Source organism: Dipodomys merriami, unplaced genomic scaffold, assembly GCF_024711535.1.
Source record: "Dipodomys merriami isolate MVZ:Mamm:240054 unplaced genomic scaffold, mDipMer1.0.p SCAF_11, whole genome shotgun sequence".
In the NCBI taxonomy this organism is placed as follows: domain Eukaryota; kingdom Metazoa; phylum Chordata; class Mammalia; order Rodentia; family Heteromyidae; genus Dipodomys; species Dipodomys merriami.
The window spans coordinates 4,426,763-4,447,744 of NW_027202382.1; the positions used below are offsets into that span (position 1 = coordinate 4,426,763).

General features: G+C 35.7%; 1 protein-coding gene across 1 annotated transcript in view; it reads left to right on the plus strand.

Annotated features, from left to right (window-relative positions):
- Focad (focadhesin) overlaps positions 1 to 20,982 on the plus strand; it is a 279,696-nt gene that overhangs the window by 74,913 nt on the left and 183,801 nt on the right. The window contains exons 7-10 of the mRNA XM_070007985.1: positions 6,102 to 6,306; positions 11,908 to 12,114; positions 16,848 to 16,935; positions 20,674 to 20,876. Coding sequence (XP_069864086.1) covers positions 6,102 to 6,306; positions 11,908 to 12,114; positions 16,848 to 16,935; positions 20,674 to 20,876 — 703 coding nt within the window. The remainder of the gene's footprint in view (positions 1 to 6,101; positions 6,307 to 11,907; positions 12,115 to 16,847; positions 16,936 to 20,673; positions 20,877 to 20,982) is intronic.

The following is a 20,982-nucleotide window of genomic DNA, read 5'->3' on the forward strand; positions in this document are numbered from 1 at the left end:
AGAAACACATGCATGAAAGAAACGAAAACATTAAAATACATATTTAAGGGTTCATTTTCCTAACATCACATTATCTGACCTTTTCCGCTTGACTCATACCTATACTAGATATTGCAAATAAGGGAAACCATGGGACCTATGCTTCTTTGGGCCTGGCTTACTTCACTTAATATAATTTTTTCCAAACCTTTCCATTTCCTAACAAATGGGGAAATGTCATTCTTTCTGATGGAGGCATAGAATTCCATTGTGTATATATACCACATTTTCTTGATCCATTCATCTACTGAGGGGCATCTGGGTTGGTTCCATATCTTAGCTATGGTAAATAATGCTGCAATAAACATAGTTGTGCTGGTAGCTTTAGTGTGGTCTTGTTTGTAAACATTTGGGTAAATGCCCAAAAGTGGGATTGCTGGATCATAGGGGAGATCTATGTGAAGTCTTCTGAGGAACCTCCATACTGCTTTCCAAAGTGGTTGAACAAGTTTACATTCCCACCAACAATGAAGTAAGGTTCCTTTCTGTCCACATCCCCTCCAGCATCTGTTGTTGTTAGAGTTCTTGATTTTTGCTGTTCTAACTGGAGTGAGGTGATATCTCAATGTTGTTTTGATTTGCATTTCTTTTATGGCTAGGGATGTTGAACATTTCTTCATGTGTCTATTGGCCATCCTTCTTTCTTCTTCAGAGAAGCTTCTCTTTAAGTCTTTCGCCCACTTATTTATTGGGCAGTTGTTTCTTTGAGGATTTGTTGTTGGGTGGTTTAATTTTTTGAGTTCCAAGTATATTTTAGATATGAGACCCTTGTCCGTTGTATGGCTAGTAAAGATCTTCTCCCAATCGGTGGGCTTTCTATTGATCTTGCCAGCTATGTCATTTGCCCTGCAGAAGCTCTGCAATCTTATGCAATCCCATTTGTCCAACCTTTCTTTGATTTGTTGTGCTTCCGGGTCTCTATTCAGAAAATTTCGGCCTGAGCCAAGGAGACCTAGGGTTTCTCCTATTCCATCCTGTAATGTTTTCAGAGTGTCTGCTTTGAGTTCAAGGTCTTTGATCCATTTGGAGTTGATTCTGGTGCAGGGTGATATATAAGGATCTAGCTTTAGTTTTCTACATGTAGTTAACCAATTTTGCCAGCACCATTTACTGAAGAGGCTGTCTTTCTTCCATTCTATTGTTTTAGCTTCCTTATCGAAGATTAGATGGCTATAGGTCTGTAGGTTCATTTCTGGGTTTTCAATTCTATTCCATTGGTCCTGAGGTCTGTTCTTATGCCAATACCAAGCTGTTTTGATTACTATGGCTTTATAGTAGAGTTTGAAATTTGGTATTGATATTCCTCCAGCAGTGTTCTTTCCGTTGAGGAGCGTTTTTGCTATTCGGGGTCTTTTATTGTTCCATATGAATTTTTGGATTGCCTCCTCTATTTCCTTGAAGAATGAGGGTGGAATTTTGATAGGTATCGCGTTGAATTTGTAGATAGCCTTGGGAAGTATTGCCATTTTCACGATGTTAATCTTGCCAATCCAGGAGCATGGGAGGTTTTGCCATTTTTTAAGTTCTGTGTTGATTTCCTTTTTCAAGATTTTAAAGTTTTCATCATAGAGGTCCTTCACTTCTTTGGTTAAGTTAATTCCTAGGTATTTTATTTTTTGTGGGGCTATTACAAATGGAGTTGCTTTCCTAATTTCAGCCACACTTTTCTCATTGTTGGCATATAGAAAAGCCATTGATTTTTGGGGGTTAATTTTATAACCTGCTACTTTGCCAAAGTTTTGAATCAGCTTGAGTAATTTGGGAGTGGAGTCCATGGGATTCTTTAAATACAAGATCATGTCATTGCAGCATTATTTTTATGAATTAAGTTTTACAATCATTTATTAAAGGCCTGTATTGTTAAGCTTTCAGTTTTGCCTTAAAGGAACTTAGAATTGTGTAAGTGGACAACAATATCATGGACTTGAGACCTGGATAGTTTAAAGTTATCTACTCTAACATAAATAATTTCCCAGCTGAGGGAGCTAGGAAGACCAGTACATGATTTACCCCAGGTTATTTTGTGAGTCAGTCGTAGAATTGACACCAAAGTCAGTACCTTTAGCTTTTGCTTGGCTTTTTTTCACTTACAGTGGGCTCTCTACTACTTGAGTCATAGCTCCAGTTCATCTTTTTTGCTGGTTAATTGGAGGTACAGTCTCACAGACTTTTCTGCCCAGACTGGCTTTGAACCTTGATTCTCCAGATCTCAGCCTTCTGAGTAGCTAAGATTATAGGTATGAGTCACTGGTGCTCTGCCAAGATTCAACTTTTTGACTTTCATTTTAGGTCCTTTCTAGTATGTCTTTGTTAGTGAGGGACATCAATAAACAACTTCTCTGTAGATACAGGCACAGTTGTTCCCATTTAAAATTTTCTTAATCACTTTGGGATTTCAGGTTGTCTGTTTTATTATGTATTTTCTATGTAAGCTCTGGCAATTTCATACCCCTCTGGAATGATAGCTAATCATCAGATACCAAACAGGATATATATGATACAGAATCAGGACAGATTAAGTCAAGGATATCTTAAAATAGCGTATTTTTCTGCAGAAATACAATATCATACTCCTGATGTCAAATTGTAATGACATTTGAAAATGTATGTGAACCTTATATTTCACTTTGAAGATTTCAGAGTAGAAGAAAATCAGTAAGGTATCTGTGGATAATACTGACACCTAGATAGTATTTATTTGGGAAATACAGTCTTAGAAATAGATGGGGACTGATATCTTACGTATCTTTTCTGAAAGCTTTTGCTTCATTCCAACCTGTATACACATCATCTGATTCCTTTATCCGTGAAAAATTTTCTGAAGTTTCCTATTTCAGTCATAATTATGAATCCCAAACTTCTTTTTTGATCTTTATAGTTTGTGTATTTGTGCTTACAATTTTAAAAGTTTGCTCAAGTCATGAGCTCCAAAGAGCAGGAAATCTGTTTTTGTTTTGTGGCTTTTTTCCAGCTCAAGAATGAATAACTGGTATACTGTAGGTGGTCTATAAACTTTGCAAAGTGAATAAATGAAAATGTGAATAAAATTAAATCTTCCTGGTCTGGTAACTTCAAAATATTAATTGTGTTTGAAACCACTTTGCTATGGAATATATACTAATAAAAAATTATGTGGTCTTCTACCTCCCTCCTCGTCTTTCTTTTTCGTATTTTTTCCTTCCTTCCTTCCTTTCCTTCCTTCCTTCCTTCCTTCCTTCCTTCCTTCCTTCCTTCCTTCCTTCCTTCCTTCCTTCCTTCCTTCCTTCCTGTTGGCCTGTCTGCCTTCCTTTCTTCCTTTTCCTGTCTGCCTTCCTTTCTTCCTTCCTTTCTGCCTCCCTCCTTCCCTCCCTCCTTCCCTCTCTCCTTTTCTCCCTTTTTCCCTTCTTCCCTCCTTCCCTTTCCCTCTCCCTCCCTCCCTGTCTCCTTTTCTCCCTGTCTCCCTTCCTCTCTTCTTCTCTTCCTTTTTTCCTTCCTTCCCTGCCCCCCCCCCCTTTTTTTTTTTTTTTGGTGAGACTTGCTCTGTTCTCTGGGCTGGCCTCAAACTCAAGATCTTCCTATTGTTATCATCCAAGTACTGTAATTACAGGAGTGTGCTATCATGGTGGGCTTGTATACTTCTTAAGAATTGATAGTTTGGCTTAATGTTGGCTTGTATCATATTTAATAAATGTTAACATTAAAATAAATATAATCATGTTTAATTGGTTCATCCTAATTTTAAAACTATATCTTAGTGTAACTGAATGAATGGTGAATCTCTTTGAAAGCTTACTGTATATAGTTATTGTTGATACACCAATAAGCAGGAATCCAAGGTTCATCCCTCATTTGGTTTATAGTCTGGTAAGGGATATATATATTAAACATGCAATCGCAATAAAGACATTGCACTGAGGAAGCACACAATGGAGACTTGACCAAAGACCACCTGTCAGGAAAAAACTTCAGAAAATAATAAAGTGGAGACCTTGAAGAATGATAGAAACTGGACGTAGTTGGAGGCAAGAAATAGGAAGGGAGGAAAGGGAGACTATCATAGTTAGTGGGGAACAGTAGTGAGAAGGCTTAGAAGACCTGAAATTTAATGAGTTCAGTTGAGAGAAAAGTGCAAGACACCAGGCTGGAATTTAGCCAGCTAGTTTGTTTCAAGGACAACCTGTTTTAAGCTGGTTAATGATAGTATTTTTTTTTAACTCATTCTGACATGTTAGTGGTGACTTTGAACTAGGAGTTGCTATGGCATAATGAATTCTAGATAGTTATGATAGATATGGAAACGCATATAAGTATGTAGAGTTTTCCTCCTTCGAATAGGAAATTCTTGTGAGAAGGGCTTTGCCAATTACTCTACCCATCTCTCCTATCATATCTCTATTTATATAATGGGGATAATTCTTTTTGTTTCTTAGGGTTTTGGTAATATAAATGAGTTTCAGGACAAAAGTGCAATAATTTACCCACTGTGAAGGCTAACATGTTAACAAATACAGTGCCCCCTTTCCATGGAGGAATAATATTTCAAGACCTTCAATGAATGTGTGAATCACAGACAGTACCAAAGTCTGTATGTACTATACCTTTTCCTATAATTATGTATTGGTTTTTCATTCCTACACTGACATACCTAAAGTTGGATAATTTCACAAAAGAAAGAGTGTCATTAGCTTTGTTCTTTTTACAGTTGTGAAACTGCCTCTGCTTGGTTCTTGTCAAGTTTTAACAGTGGATGGTATTATGGAGGTGCTAGATACATGACCAGAGAAAAATTTAAGGGTCAGGCTCAGGCTCAGGCTTTTGTAATGATGTTTCCCTGAGAAAAATAGCTCCCCTGAAAACCATTAGTGACCAAAGGACTTATAACTAGACTCCACCTCTTAAAGGTACCACCATCTTTATACCACTGAACTCTAGAGGACCCAGTCTTTAACATATGAACACTTGGAGGATAAACCATATCCAAACTGTAGCAACAGTCGTACTTATGCTCAGATATACTATATTAATTAGGCATACAAGTAAGAGATTAGCAACAATTGAGATGGGGATAGTGGCACATGCCTATAGACTAAGGACGCTGAAGCAGGAGATCATTCAACTCCTGAAGTTAAGGGCCAGTCTGGGCAATATAATGAAACCTTGTTAGGCTTAATAAAGAAGATAGAGAAACAAGGATTTTAATAATTTAACATAGATCTTGATAAACTTAGCATACATATATTTCTTTAGTAAATTGAAAACTGTATCTTATTAATTTAAAGAAATGGTTTACAGTTTCTCCTGGGCATTTCTGAATGCCAGAATGACTGTTCAGATGCTTTGTTATCATTATCAAGTAAAACAACAATACTTAAACCCAGCATTTCAATATCATGAAAATGGATCTGATAACCTAGGTGATTATTAAGTGACTAATGAATGAATTTGGTATACAGCATGGATGTACTTCACAAAGGGATGATTCATGTCTTGGGAGCAACAGAGTGGGACACTGTGAAATTTCATCATGCTACTCAGCAGGGAGTACAATTTAAGACTTATGAAGTTTGTTTTTCTCTAGAACTTTGCATTTAATATTTCCAGGTTGTGGTTGCCTGAGGTTAAGTGAAATTGTAAAAAGAAAAATTATGGTCAGAAAGAGAATATACTGTAAATTTAACTGTCATACTCACCTTAAGATTGTATAGGTTTGTTTTACCTGTAGAGTTTTTTTCCAAAAAATGCATGCCTGTGTAATGCTATGGCAGAGGTATCTAACATGTGTAATTCTGAAAACATTCTCAGATGATTCTGATGTTTACAAATGATGGTCTTTGTGTTGTAGATGTTCTAATATGTAAAAGGAGACTTTTAGTCCTGGTTTATGGTTTCCTATGATTGAATCATTTCCTTCAATTGTTTGGCATAGATCTTGTTAAGTCATAGTGGAATAGCAGAATCAAAAGTTACACTTGACAGTATGGGAGTTTATAATACGATTTAAATTGCAAATTGATACTTACTCACTTAGCTACTTGTTAGTGTATTTAACTCAGTGACTGATGGATGCATTATTTGACATGCAGGTCAGAAGCTTCATGTATCCAAATAATGGCACCGTTTCTTTGGTATCTATACTGTGAACCATTTCAATTACAAGAATATGCTAATCTTCGACCTGCTTTGCTAAAAGAGTTACTTCAGCCCAGGGTTCCTTGTGATAAAGCACAGCCATCAGTATTGAAACAAGAGATACTTCGAATGTGTTGTGACATGATTCCTTGTTTACAGGTAAGGTCTTTTTTTCCTCTGTCCTTCTTTGATGTAGTATCAGCACCAGTAAGTGTTGATTATTGTTTTTAATACATAAAATAATTCTGAGTCTTATATAATTTGCCAAATTCAGAGACCATTCTGGTTTTAGAAATGCTTCCAATCTTTTAGAGAAGATGAAGTAACCAAAATCTAGATTTGAGAATAGTTGGTCTGTTAATTAAATTCACAGACATGTAACTCAACATAGTCAATTGTGGGATTAGTAGGAATTCAAACTTTTTTCCTTATCAAGGAAAATGTCTGTGCCCTGCTTAGTTTTTCCTTGTTCTCTGTACCTCTTCATGCAAATTAAAAAAAAAAAGGTATATTTTAGGCAGATATGCTCAGAGATGAAAAACATGGCCAGCTTCAACCTGTCTCCTTATGACATATGTGGAGTCTGTTCTTAAGAAGCCCACAGTATAATAAATGAGTTAGGACAAGTGTGTGTGTGTGTGTGTGTGTGTGTGTGTGTGTGTGTGTGTGTGTGTGTGTGTGTGTGTGTGTGTGTGTGTATGAATATATATATTCTTATTATTCAAAATTCAAAAGTAGATGGTTTGAAGTTTATTCCGAGAGACATGTCTTATAGTGCAGATAAAAAAACAAAAAACAAAAAACTAGTTGTGATTTAAGTGTAGTGGTTTATTTCTCAGGCTGTCCTGTTCCAAGGTTAAGGTTAGGCCATTTACCTAGAATCTGAGCATCATGCTGCTAAGCTGATGGAGGGAATCTGTGAATGTATTTCAAAGTGATCACTTCAGGTCACAGATGACCTGTTTTGAGTTTGTGTTAGCAAGGAATGAGTAGAGTGAATCTTTCCTTTGTGACTCGTAAATAGGCTTTCCTGTAATCAAGACAGAGAAAAGTTAATTAAAATGAATTCTCTGGTGGGCTTTCCAAAGCTTTTGTTTTCTGTGGGCAATAAAGCAATGTGTCTTGAATTAGAGTACATTTTTTTTCACCTTGTGTCCACATTGTTCTGTGCTCTTTGACGAATGTTTGTCTTTATCTTTATGAAAAGCTGAAATATTTGTAGAAATGAACTCTGTAGAATATTTCTGGAACTCTTTGGCTTGTTTCTATAAGTGAGATGTTATAAAGAGAGAAACATTGGAAAGCAGTGGGACTAGTGACACAAATATGTTTAATTACTTAACAGATCAGATTTATTAGAAGAAAATCAGAGAGCTGAAAGGGGTCCTAGAGATGGAGCTTCTTTTTTATTTTATTGTGAAAATACTATACAGAGGGGTACAATTACATGGGCAAGATAATGAGTACATTTCTTATCAAGCATTGTAGCCTCCTCCTTTGTTTCCCCTTCCCATTCCTTCCCATCCTCCCCCTGCCCCCCCCCAATCCTCCCGCTCCTCCCCGCCCCCCGCACCAAAGTTGTAAAGTTCGTTTTCGACATAATAACTTGTACATCTCATTGTTGCAATGGGTCCACCTGTATCCCTATTTAAACGATTTGTTTTTTCCTTTCCCTCCACAAATTATACCAACATCAAATACAGTGAAAGCAGGGGTTATACTGTGGGGGAGGGACATACAAAGCAACAATTGCATGAAAGAAAAAAACCATTTGAATACATATCTTAGGGTTCATTTCCCTAACATCAACTTATCTGACCTTTTCTGCATGACTCAGACATGTACTAGATATTGCAAATAAGGGAAACCATGGGACCTATGTTTCTTTGGGCCTGGCTTACTTCACTTAATATAATTTTTTCCAAGTCTTTCCATTTCCTAACAAATGGGGCAATGTCATTCTTTCTGATGGAGGCATAGAATTCCATTGTGTATATATACCACATTTTCTTGATCCATTCATCTGAGACGTAGTTTCTTACATATTACATGTTATTCCTCTCCTCAATTTCCCTTTATTTCCCACACTCCCTCCCCACCCCTTTCCTGTACCTTTTTTTTAATTAAGTTTTTTTTATTGTGAAAATACCGTACAGAGGGGTTACAATTACATGAGCAAGGTAATGAGTACATTTCTTATCAAGCATTGTTGCCTCCATCTTTGTTTCCCCTTACCATCCCTGTGTCTCCTCCCACCCCCACCAAAGTTGTAAAGTTCATTTTTCAACATAACGTCTTGTACATCTCATTGTTGCAATGGGTCCACCTGTATCCCTATTTAAACAATTTTTTTTCCCTTCCCTCCCCAAATTATACCAGCATCAAACACAGTGAAAACAGGGGTTATACCATGGGGGAAGGACATAAAAAGCAACAAAAAAAATCATCTTATAAATATGTTAAAAACAATAGCAAGCAAGAAAAACCATTTGAGTCCTTATCTTGGGGTTCATTTCGCCTAACATCAACTTATCTGACCGTTTCTGCAAATAAGAGTTATAAATAAGTTATTGCAAATAAGAGAAGCCATGGGTCCTATGTTTCTTTGGGTCTGGCTTACTTCACTTAATATAATTTTTTCCAAGTCTTTCCATTTCCTAACAAAATGACAATGTCATTCTTTCTGATGGAGGCATAGAATTCCATTGTGTATATATACCACATTTTCTTGATCCATTCATCTACTGAGGGGCATCTGGGTTGGTTCCTTATCTTAGCTATGGTAAATAATGCTGCAATAAATATAGTTGTGCTGGTAGCTTTAGTACGGTCTTGTTTGTGATCATTCGGGTAACTGCCCAAAAGTGGGATTGCTGGGTCATAGGGAAGCTCTATGTGGACTCTTTTGAGGAACCTCCATACTACTTTCCAAAGTGGTTGAACAAGTTTACACTCCTACTAACATTGCAGTAGGGTTCCTTTCTGTCCACATCTCCTCCAGCATATTAGAGTTCTTGATTATAGCCATTCTAACTGGGGTGAGGTGGTATCTCAATATTATTTTGATTTGCATTTCTTTTATGGCTAGGGAGGTTGAGCTTTTCTTCATGTGTCTATTGGCCATCCTTCTTTCCTCTTCAGAGAAGTTTCTCTTTAAGTCTTTATCCCACTTATTTATTGGGCAGTTGTTTCTTTGAGGATTTGTTGTTGGGGGATTTAATTTTTTGAGTTCCAGGTATATTTTGGATATGAGACCCTTGTCCATTGTATAGCTAGTGAAGATCTTCTCCCAATCTGTGGGTTTTCTATTGATCTTGCTAGCTATGTCCTTTGCCATGCAGAGCTCTGCAATTTTATGCAATCCATTTGTCCAACCTTTCTTTGATTTGTTGTGTTTCTGGGTCTCTATTAAGAAAATTTTGACCTGTGTCATGGGGACCTAGGGTTTCTCCTATTCTTTCCTATAATGTTTTCAGAGTGTCTTTTTTGACTCCGAGGTCTTTGATCCATTTGGAGTTGATTCTGGTGCCTTCCTGTACCTTTCTTCTTTTTCTGGTACTGGAGATAGGAGATAGAACCTGAGACCTTATGCTTGCTGGGCAAGGGCTCTTCCACTTAAGCTAGGCCTTTAGTCCATTAAAAAAAAAAAAAGAATGAAATTGTTTTTGAGGTAAGGTTTCATTAACTCTGTGTGGCTTAGAACTCTTGATCCTTTAGGCTCTGTCTTCTGAGTAGTTTGGGATTTCATATGTGGACTGCCACACCCAGCTACAGTTATTTCTTATACTAAGAAATGACCATCCCATGAGTAATTGAAGTTTTAGTGACAACGATACTATTTTGGAAAAAAACTAATTTTCTTTTTCTTTAGGCAATACTTCTGCTAGTCTTCATTTAAAGAATTACTTATCTTTATTCTTCATGTAACAAAACAAAATAAGCATTAAAAAGCCTATTTATTTGCATCTTATCTTGTCTTTTTCTCTTTTGCTTCCATTCTTTCTTCCCCGCCTCTCTCTGTCTTTTCTTAATCACTTTCTTTACTTTGTATGAAATGGTTTCCAGATTTTTCACTGCCCTTTACCAGGAATTCTCTAGTTTATTGGGGCTGAGAATGTGCTACCATGGGGTTTTCTCGGAACTGAACTGGATGTAGTACTGTAGGTATAGATATGGTCTGACCCATACTAAACACTGGGGTAGAACCACCTTTAATTTAAAACAAAAATATTTTTTGAAGTAATTTGTCACCTTAAAGGTTTCTGATGAGAGATTAAGTGAAATTCCTATCCACTTTTCTCCTTGACTAATTGCTGTTCTATTTTATATTTGTGAATTATCTTTCTTATTTTAAATATGATTCATGTCATCTCACATAATATCCATTTCACATATTCTATTTCTACATAAAAGTAGAATGTTATCTCTAAATTATTCTTAAGAATTTTGATGTTAATGATTAGAGAGCTCTTATGCTATTTTGATGAAGTTATCTTTTGATTTTTTTTCTTATAGAGAGTTTCATGATGCACAAAAAATGCAGTCATGGAAATATGTCATCAAATAAATATCAAGCTTTTGTATTCAACCCAGCTCTTTTCTCAGTGACCTTTGCATGTTTCTACTTTATGTTTGCAAAAGAATAAAATAATTTAGGCATTGGACTATTTAAGTTTATTTATAACTTAATATTTTTTGCCATTTCTTCTTGATCTTTTAATATCTTTTTTTTTCTCATTTGCTAGGAACTAATTTTTCTCTCTGTATAAATTATAGCAATTTGGGGTTATTTTGGTGGTAACTACTGGTGGAACGATAGGCTTTCCTCTTGATGAATTTAACAGACACAAGAATCCTGATTGAAGCAGATGGTTCATTGTTTATATTCTCTGGGAAATGCCAGTGTGTCTGTGAGCAGGACCATACCCTCAGTACCAACTCCAGAATTTTGATCAGAACAGCTGGGTTTGAATTGAACTGGGATTTTTGAGAGCATCCAATTCCTTTCTATCTAATTCATTAACTTGTTAAGAAGACTCTCAACCATTTGAATATGGCCTTTTATTACATTGTCCACATACAGAAATTCTCCCTACCTATAGCTTATGGATGAAGGTTTAGCAGTGCCTTAGAATAGAATATTGACTCTTATTACAACGTATTTATGTGTTTTGTTTTTGTTTTTAGTTTGAAAGCCAGCCCTTTTTGTATGTATGTATGTATGTATGTATGTATGTATGTATGTATGTATGTATGTATGTATGTATGTATGTATGTATGTATTGTTTGCTTCTTAGGTTCTAGACCCAGATCGTACTCTGTACCTGTTGACTTTCTTCATTCGCTAGTGCTCTACCAATTGAGCCATTCCTCCAACCCCCCCAGCCCCCGGCTTTATGTTTTTTGACCACATTTTCACTGTAAAAAAGAGAGTTCATGTAGAGAATTCAAAACTAGCTTTTGATTCATTCCCTTCAACAGCCACTTTTGTGTAACTTTTCTCAAGATATTTGTACTCAGAAAAGCAAAAAAAATAAAGGAAAAATTTGTTCTAGGCAAGAGTAACAAAAAATAGGCAGGAGTTACATTTTGATTAGATAAAAGATGTATAGCTTGACACTTCATGAGTTAAGTACTTTGCTTTATCGCCTTGAAGTCTTTATAGGTTTAGAGAAAATTATTTGTTGAAAACGTTTATAGCTTAAAATTATCCAGTCATTTTGTATCATTTTAATGTAATATAAAAACTTTCTTCACCAGATGAAAGATCTGACACAGACCACAGAAGTGATGCTGTTTATCGAGGAAGTGTATTTAAGCCTTTTGCATCATCCTGTTTTCTGGAAAATTCAGCTTATCCAGCTGACTCTTCAGCTGTTATGTGTCTGTGAAGTCAGCTTAAAGATAACTGGAGAATGCTCATCTTTAATTCAGCTTTTAGAGCACAGCATTGGAGTTCTGAAGGAGGTAAGGTTAGAAAGACATTTTAATGTATCATTTATCACAAAATCTTTCAGTAGCTGTGTGGTTGTACTTATTATTGCATATGAGAGGTGGTTTGATATAGTACTATTAGATCCACTACTAAGTACTACTACTAATGTTATTTATTATGAAAAAGAATCCTTAAATATTTTTTTGGTAGCATTACTGTGGTATTTTTTTCATATGCAACTATTGAATAATTGCTGTATTCCAGGCCTTGTGAAATGCATAGATGAATAATGCATTCTGCTACCCCAAGAGATGTATATATATATATATATATATGCAAATAAGTAATGCTAGTACCATAAAATAAACGTTTTTATAAAAGTTAGTTTAAAAAGATAATGAGAACAAAGGTAAAAGGAATAAAGACATAAGTTGAGGTTTAAAGCCTGAATAGAGTTCGACTGGCACAAGAGACAGTCAACAAGAGGTTGGGTAGGATTTCCAGCTTGTAGAATAACATGTATTTAAACACAAAAACATGCGAAAACACTTAGGTATGGCCTGTTTAGAAAACAAGAGTTAAAGGGTTAAGGTATAGAAGATAAGATTGGGCCTGCTTAATTGCTCTACAAATAGGTTACATTTTATTTTCTAGTAATGACTTGGCTTTGAAGGATTTTTTTTTTTTTTGGTTGGTCATGTGCCTGAACTCTGGGCCTGGGTGCTATCCCTCAACTCTTCAGCTCAAGGCTAGTGTTCTACCACTTGAGCCACAGTGCCACTTCCAGCTTTTTTGTTTTTTCTTCTGCTTATATGGTGCTGAGGAATTGAACCCAGGGCCTCATGCATGCAAGGCAAGCACTCTACCACTGAGATACCTTCCCAGCCCAAGATTTTTTAAAATATTTTTTTAAAAAATATTTTTCCCAGCTCATGCACTCATTTTTTTGTGTACAAGATCATTCTAGTGGGAAACTGGAGGATGGTTTTGGAAAGGGCAATACTAGGGCAGGAAATTTGGAGGTTATTTTATTTAGGACTGCCATAACAAAACACTAGTTTGGGTGGCTAAAAAAAAAAATTTCTGGGCTTGGAAGGTGGCTCAGTGGTAGAGCGCTTGCCTTGCATGCATGAGACCCTGGGTCGATTCCCCAGCACCACATAAGCAAAAAGAAAAAAAGCCGGAAGTGGCGCTGTGGCTCAAGTGGTAGAGCGCTAGCCTTGAGCTGAAGAGTTGAGGGACAGCGCCCAGGCCCAGAGTGCAGGCCCCACGACCAGACCCCCCCCCCCCAAGAAAAAAAATTCTCAGAGTTTAGGGCTTAAGAAGACTAAGATCAAGTTGCTTGCTGAGTTGGTGCTTTGTGAGGGCTGTTTTCAGGATTAGTACATGTTTGTTTTCTCACTGTGTCTTTGGATGTTTCTTTTACTCTTCTATCAGAGAGGTATCATTGTACACTGAATAGATTCATATCCTACATTGTATTAGTTGTATGGACTTTGTTATAGTCGAGCTATTAGTTCATCTATTTACGTGAATGTATCTTTTTATTTTATTTTTTATTTGGAGCAAAATAAATGTATTATGATTTGCAAAATTATATAACCAACTTTATGTATCTTAAAGTATTTGTTTGTTTCTTTTTGGTGCTAGTCCTGGGGCTTGAACTCTGGGTCTGGGTATTGTCCCTAAGCAATTTTGCTCAAGGATAGCACTTATCACAGCTCCACTTCTGGCTTTTTGGTGGTCAGTGGGAGAGTTTCCTGCCTGGGCTCTCTTCCAACCCTGATCTTCAAATCTCAGCTTCCTTAGTAACTAGGATTATAGGCATGAACCCTCAGCGCCTGGCTCTTAATGCATTTGAATGAATATACCTTAAAGTATTTTTTATTTTGAGCAAAATAAATACAATGATCTGTAAAATTAAGCCAATTAAGTAGCTTTCAATTTGAAAAACAGGCTGAACATTCTAGCATTAGAAAAGCTTAGGAACCTGTGGTTTCTGAGAAACTGCCACCAAATGAGTAACTTCCACACCCCTTTCTTTGTCTCAGTTTAAAGTTTCTTAGGAAGAATTGTCTGTTGGGCACAGCTGGGCTTAGTCAGCACTGGCTACCCAAATCAGCCTGGGTAAAAAAGCTGTGGCCCTGGGGGATTGCATGAGCAGGACTACCTTCCTTTTTGTATCTTCTATGTAGGATGTCGACTGTCTTCATTTTATTTTCACTTTCTTTTTAGTGTAAAATTTCTTACACCTTAGTTGCACTTTCTTTTTAAGTACTACTCTATGACTAAGACTGCAAAATTCTTGAGAAGAGCAAGTATTTTGTTTATAGTAACATCTCTAGACTCAACATATATTCTTAGCATGTGGTACGTCGGTGATGTCCAGTGATCTCTTTCATTTGAGTTGACAAAAATATATGGCCCCAAATGTTTTCTGTCATGAAGAATCCTCTGACATCTATGGCTGGTATAAGGGTATTTAATGTTTTACTCTAGATTGGTTGTATGTTATCTGAGTTTATCTAAAGGCAAAAGCAGAGCCTGAGTATCCACAAAAACAAAGGCTTATGTGACTTGAGTTTATTTGCAAATGTGAATCCTGAAAGTAGGGAGGGATAAGAATAAGATGAGCCAATCCTGGAAGATAGGAGAGTAGGCATTGTCACTGTTACAAGCAATGTTTTATTTTTTTAAATTCAATTTTTTTTTGTGTCGGTCGTGGGGCTTGAACTCTGGGCTTAGGCGCTGTCCCTGCACTCTTCAGCTCAAGGCAAGAGTCTACCTCTTGAGCCACAGCACCACTTCTAGTTTTCTAGTGGTTTATGGAGATAAGAGTCTCACAGACTTTTCTGCCCGGGCTGGCTTTGAACTGTGATCCTCAGATTTCAGCCTCCTAAGTAGCTATTTTTTACAGGTGTGAGCCACCCGGTGCCCAGCCTTTAATTTTCTGAGAAGTATTGGAAGAAGATTTCTGAACCCTCAGAGGGAGCAATAGAATCCTTGGGATTCTATGCTTAGAACCCTAAAATCCCGAAGATTCTATTGCTAATTTGTCAAGCCTTTCCATGTGGCCCTTGAACTTGAAGAACCTGCTATTCTGGCTCAGGAAGCAAATAGGTGTGTGGTGGGGCTTGAGGGAAAACTATCAGGTTGCACTTGTGCATTCAGTTGTAACAGCAGTAGTTGCAGTAGTGGAAATGGTCCAGAAAATGCCAGCACAGACTCTAATTCAAAGGTCTCATTAATTGCTTCTCTCCTTTAGTGGCCATTAAAAAAATCAATCAAAGAAAACTCTTGAAACAAGTCAGAATTGTAAGCAACTTGCTTTATCTAATCCAATCTTCCATCATTTATTTCTTATTTTTGTCTTGAGTCTCTAGTTATTTTCTTTCCACTCTCTGTTCTGTATTGACCAATGTGACTGGTACTGTTAAGTTCTCCCTGCTTAGAATGTTTCAATTCCAGTTTGGAATCCTAAAATGCTACTTTGTGTCCCTCACTGTGACAGCTGATGAAAAGGCATTCCAGCCATACCATCTGTATACAGTAATGCTTTTATTTGTCTCCGAGTCTCTTGGAAGCTTGTACATTTAGAATTTAAATAACTTCCCCGCCTTTCTGTTTTGTATGAACATGCAGAAATGGAGGAAGATATGGCAAAGAATGGTGTGATGATGTATCTTGTAAGTGCATTGCTTTAAAATGTATTTATTATCCTCAAGTAGATGAGAATTGTTTTATGGTGCTCAACTGTTTTGAAGCAGTGAACATACACAGTTTCAAAAGACACACATTAGAATACACTCCACTTACAAAAATTTAGAATTTAGTATTTTTTTTCACAGTCCAGAAACTAACACATTACATTTTGTATTTCACTTTCTAAATGACAAATCTGAGATGCAGGGTATTTTAACTTGTTTCCAGGTATTTAACTGAAAGTGTTTAACTAATTTGTGGCTCCTTCACAATCTTGTTTTTGCCTATTCTCATACTTCATAGGTACTCTAGTTCTGCAGGTACTTTTATAAAATTTCAGAATGATATAGTTTTAGTTGGATCTTTCTTCTTCTTTTTATTCATTGTCTTTATTTGGAACTCAAATCTGTCACTTGCATTTTATTAGAACTTAATGTGTATATTGTTCTCATTTATATAGTTGGTGAGCTAGTGACTTTATGTTTCTATGAGTTTTGCTTGGCTACATTTAAATATGCTTAAATAAATCACTGCAATTTAAAACTAGTCTTTATTTTCCTCATAACAAATGTTTCTACCATTACAATAATATGATTTACTAAAAATTTTAATGAAGTTCATTATGTATTTTTTTTGAAAGTTGGAATATTGGAGTCTATAATATACAGTTAGCAGGCAGCAGGCAGCTGGTTGTTACAGATGTTTTATAGATTGATCATGCTTAAACAAAGTATTCTTAAAATCAGTATTTTGGGTAATTTCAATGGTATACCAAGATGGACTGTTTTGAAGACTTGTCAGTTTGTTGTGTTAAAGAATTTTCCCTCTGAATTATTTTGGCTTAAACCTCTTGTATTTTGGTGATATATCATGACTTCATTTCTGATTATGTAATATCCACTAATTCTTTCTTTAGTAGCATTCTTTCTTTAGTATCACAGACTTGTATAAGTAATTTTGTATAATAAGCTTGTAATTGTTCATGTTAAGTACATGAAGCCAGAATTCTAGAACTTCTTTGATAACTTCCCCCCCCCTTATTTTATTATTATTATTATTTTAGGATTTTCCTGTGGAATTGGTCATAATCGGAATAGCTATACTTCTTCTACAGACTCCATCTAGTCAGCAGAAGCCAATCTTAAATCTAGGTAAATAAAATTATACTTAATACAGTAAAATGTAAAAATAACTAAAGTGTTACCAGGTGTTAGTTGAACTGTGTATTATGCTATGTTGTATATTTTGAGTTTCTGTTTCCTAATTTTGTTCTTAGGTGTTACCTTGGGTAAGATTACATATCCCATTATTCACCTAATATCTTCAATGACTAATAGGTTATAGTAAACTTGAAAGTGTTTAGCAGATTGTATTTGTTTTAAAACTCTTATTTATAATTGATGCTACATTGAACAAGATTTAATGTAAACTAAATTTTCTTATTGTATTAGCTTGGCTAGAACTAATAGAAGATAATGTTTATTTCCAGTGTTGTTTTAAAGAAAAGTTAGGAAAAAGGTAAAGAGGAGGCAAAAATGCTCTGATTTATGTAGTGCAGTTCTAAGATATAGCTCATTGGTAGAATGTTAATCAACATGTATAAGGCACCTCAGTACTGTACAAAAAAGTATCATAAAGACACAAATTACTGGATCTGGAAGATAGACAAACAAATCACAACCTTAAAATGCAGCCTTTTCATTGGTGTTTACTCACCTTGTGGTAAAGTTCTAAATTGTATAGTGCCACAATATGTTGGTTTACCTACATTTTCATTTTTAAAAAAGTATTTAAGATAAATATCTATTGTATAGTTCATTTCTCTGGGCATTTTAAATTTATCATGATTTTGAAATCCATTACTCTTGGACTTATACAATGATTAGAGATCACTTTAATACATGAAGGAGATCCATGGCCCTTAGACTTTTACTTCCATCCTGCTTTTGCTTATGTGCCTTATGCCCATTTGTACTACTTTTTCCCAGTCCTTCTAAGTTGTTTTTGCCTTTTTGTTGTTGTTGTTGTTTGTTTTCACATAGAAGTGGACATGGGATATTCCCAGAGGCATAACTGCTTGTTCTGATAGCCTGAGTTTTATTGTCTTTAAAAATTTAATGAAGGTATAATTTATGTACCATAAATTCATTATTTTAATCTCTATAGTGAGTTATTTTTAATTTATAGATTTATGCAACAAGAGCCACAATTTAGTCTTGGACTATTTCCATCACTCCCCTAACATTGCTTGTGCCTGTTTGTGTTAATCTTCTAGTATTGTATTAATCTTTTTCTTATGTCTAGCCCCAGGCAAAATACAAATCAGACTTTTATCTTCATATAGATAATTTGCCTTTTCATATAAATGAATTTTGTTTCTTGACAGACACAAAAATTCCAGAGCTTTAGAGAAACATCATCTCCTTCCTTCCTTCTCTTCTCCTCCCCCCCACCCCCAAATTTATTGTAAAGGTGATGTACAGAGGGTTACAGTTACATGTCAGGTAATGAATACATTTCCTTTTGAACCATGTCACCCCCTTTCATATTCTCTCCCCATTTTCCCCCTTCTGACTTCCCTCTCCGTGAAGTATAGTTCATTTCCAATGTATCTAGTGGGTTTAACTGCTGAATTGGTTTATCCTTTGTCCTTCAGTTTCTGTGCTTCCCTTTCCCCTCCCCAAAGCTGATATACAAGACAGAAATAAAAAGAAACAGTGAGAAAAGGAGAGAAGGGAATAAACCAAATAAAAAAGGAAAGAAGAAAAGAAAAAAAAAAGAACCATAAACATTATGATATAAAAAACCTCTTACTTCCATTTCTTGGAATTCATTTTGATTTATTAAACAGTAATCTAAACATTCACACGGTAAGAAAAAAGGAGGATGTTCTTAGGAGAGGTTCACAAGGCTTGGTAGCTATGTGTATAAGATCTTATAAATGATGCTTATTGAAATGACCTCCCTCCCTTCTGAGAGTGTCTTTTTTATGGAGCTTAGGCTGCCCTCAAACTGTGATCTCTTTATCTCAGTCTCCCACTTGCTAGGATTATGGTAGTGTGCTTACCATTTTTGGCTGAGAAACAACAATTCTAATTCTGAAGCCACACACCTGTATTGTGGCTCCTGTACAATAAATGAATGGGGATCAAACACTCAAATATTTATATTTGTTGGAGGGAAGACTTTTTCCTGTGAACCAGTATGTATTTTCAGGTTACTCTATCTACTTAGATCAGTAAACCATACCAAATACTCTTGAGCCATGTTAAAAAGCAGTACAGTGCTGAGCCAGATCACAAATTTGGAACCAGTATGAACTACGGAACCTAATCTAAAAAAAATGAAAACCAAGAAACAAATAGAAATTTAAAAAATGAAAAGAATAAAAAGCCAAGAAAGAGCTGCTTAGTATTTGGGAGTAGGTATCCAAAGAAATAGGATAACAAAAAGAATAAGTATTTCAGATTAAACATGTGTATCATTGATACAATATGCTTTGTAATTAGTACTAGATTTGGTTATACATTTTTTTTTTCTTTTGGTTGTTAGTGGTGGTGCTTGAACTCTAGGCATGGGCACCATCACTGAGCTCTTTTGCTCAAAGCTAGGATTTTACCATTTTGAACCAGTACTACTTTCTAGATTTGATTATAAGTAGCAACTTATGGAAGTGCCTGGGAAAATTATGAAATAGTCAAATAGTTGTACTCTTTACATTTCCTGTTTTAATAAAAGTGGTATAATTTCATACAGGTTAAGATTAATATTTAGACAAAATAGTAGTATTAGAGTAATATGTGTTTGTACTTCAGATCGTAATAAAAGTTTTAGTTTCTGAATAGTTTAAAATAAAACACAGTAACTCATTATTATTATTTGAAGATCGTAGGTTTTTTTGTTTGGTATATAGTAGGGAAATCAGTTGATTATTTTGAGAATATGGCTTTAAAGCCTGTGAATAACATCCTTCAGTATATCAGGGTTCATCTAATAACCTTCAGAAAATCTGTCACCATAGTGAATTCATTAATAGTTTCTGGTGTGATAACTATACATGGACTAAGTTATTGCACATCTGTATCTGTGTTTCTGATATGTAAGTTGAACTTTCAAGTTTTAAAAAAAGAATCACTTATTAAAGAGAGGTTTCATGGTTGTGGTGGTTATGGACTTTGGAATTTTTGTGATCTACTTTTTAGCAAGTATATCTGAAAGATAGTCCTGCTTCACCTTGCCACTCTCTTAGGCATCTGCTAATACAATTTTCAGCTTATTTGTAAAGTAAGCCTATATGTTACCTTTGTTATCCTCTGGTTATTTTGATTTCTTGACTGTTGTCTGCAAGTAAATGTAGGATCTGAGAGGCTATAAGAGACAAGTGTTGAATTGTATATATGGGTATATGGTATATATATGGTACCTAGACACTTTCTGAACTTTTTTGCTCAAGGCTACCACTTTACCACTTAAGCCACAGCTCCACTTTGGCTTTTTGATTCATTGGAGATAAAAGTTTCATGGACTTCTCTGCCTCAGCTCTCAGTCTCCTGAATGGCTAGGATTACAGGAATCAGCTCCCAGCTCCCAGCTTGAATTGCTTATTTTTAATTCACATTGATCATAAAGCAGTTGATTTATACTTTAGGATATTTATTTTTTCTAAAAGTATCACCAGTTTTTCAGCTGTATACATTACAAGCTTATTTTAGATAATACTTTTCATGCTACACTTATTTTCTTTTATGATGAGATTCATCATCCTAGTGTTTATCTGACCCAGTTGTAACGGGGCATGAAAAAATTCTGGCACATCACTGTTATAATAGTTTGTTGTTTCACTATGATATTAATTAACAAATGTGAATTCTTGTTGCTTTGGTGATTAGCTTTGAAGCTCCTCTTTTGTGCTGAGGGTCAGAAAATCCCAAAATCATCCTTGCTACTCGTGATGCCCCTTCTGCAGATATTATCTTCTACTCCCTTGGAAGACTGTATGGCGATGGAGGAAGAAGGTCCTTCTAGGCAGCAGTTAGCTCTAAATCTTTTGGAAAAGGTACAACAGGAGTGTTACAGAGATGACCAACAGCAGGTAATGAATTCATCCTTGTTTCTTAGTTCCATGTGAGTTTTCTGTTGCTGTAGATCAACTTACCTCCTGATGAGTCTTTCATAGAACTTCCTGTTCTCTAGGATAG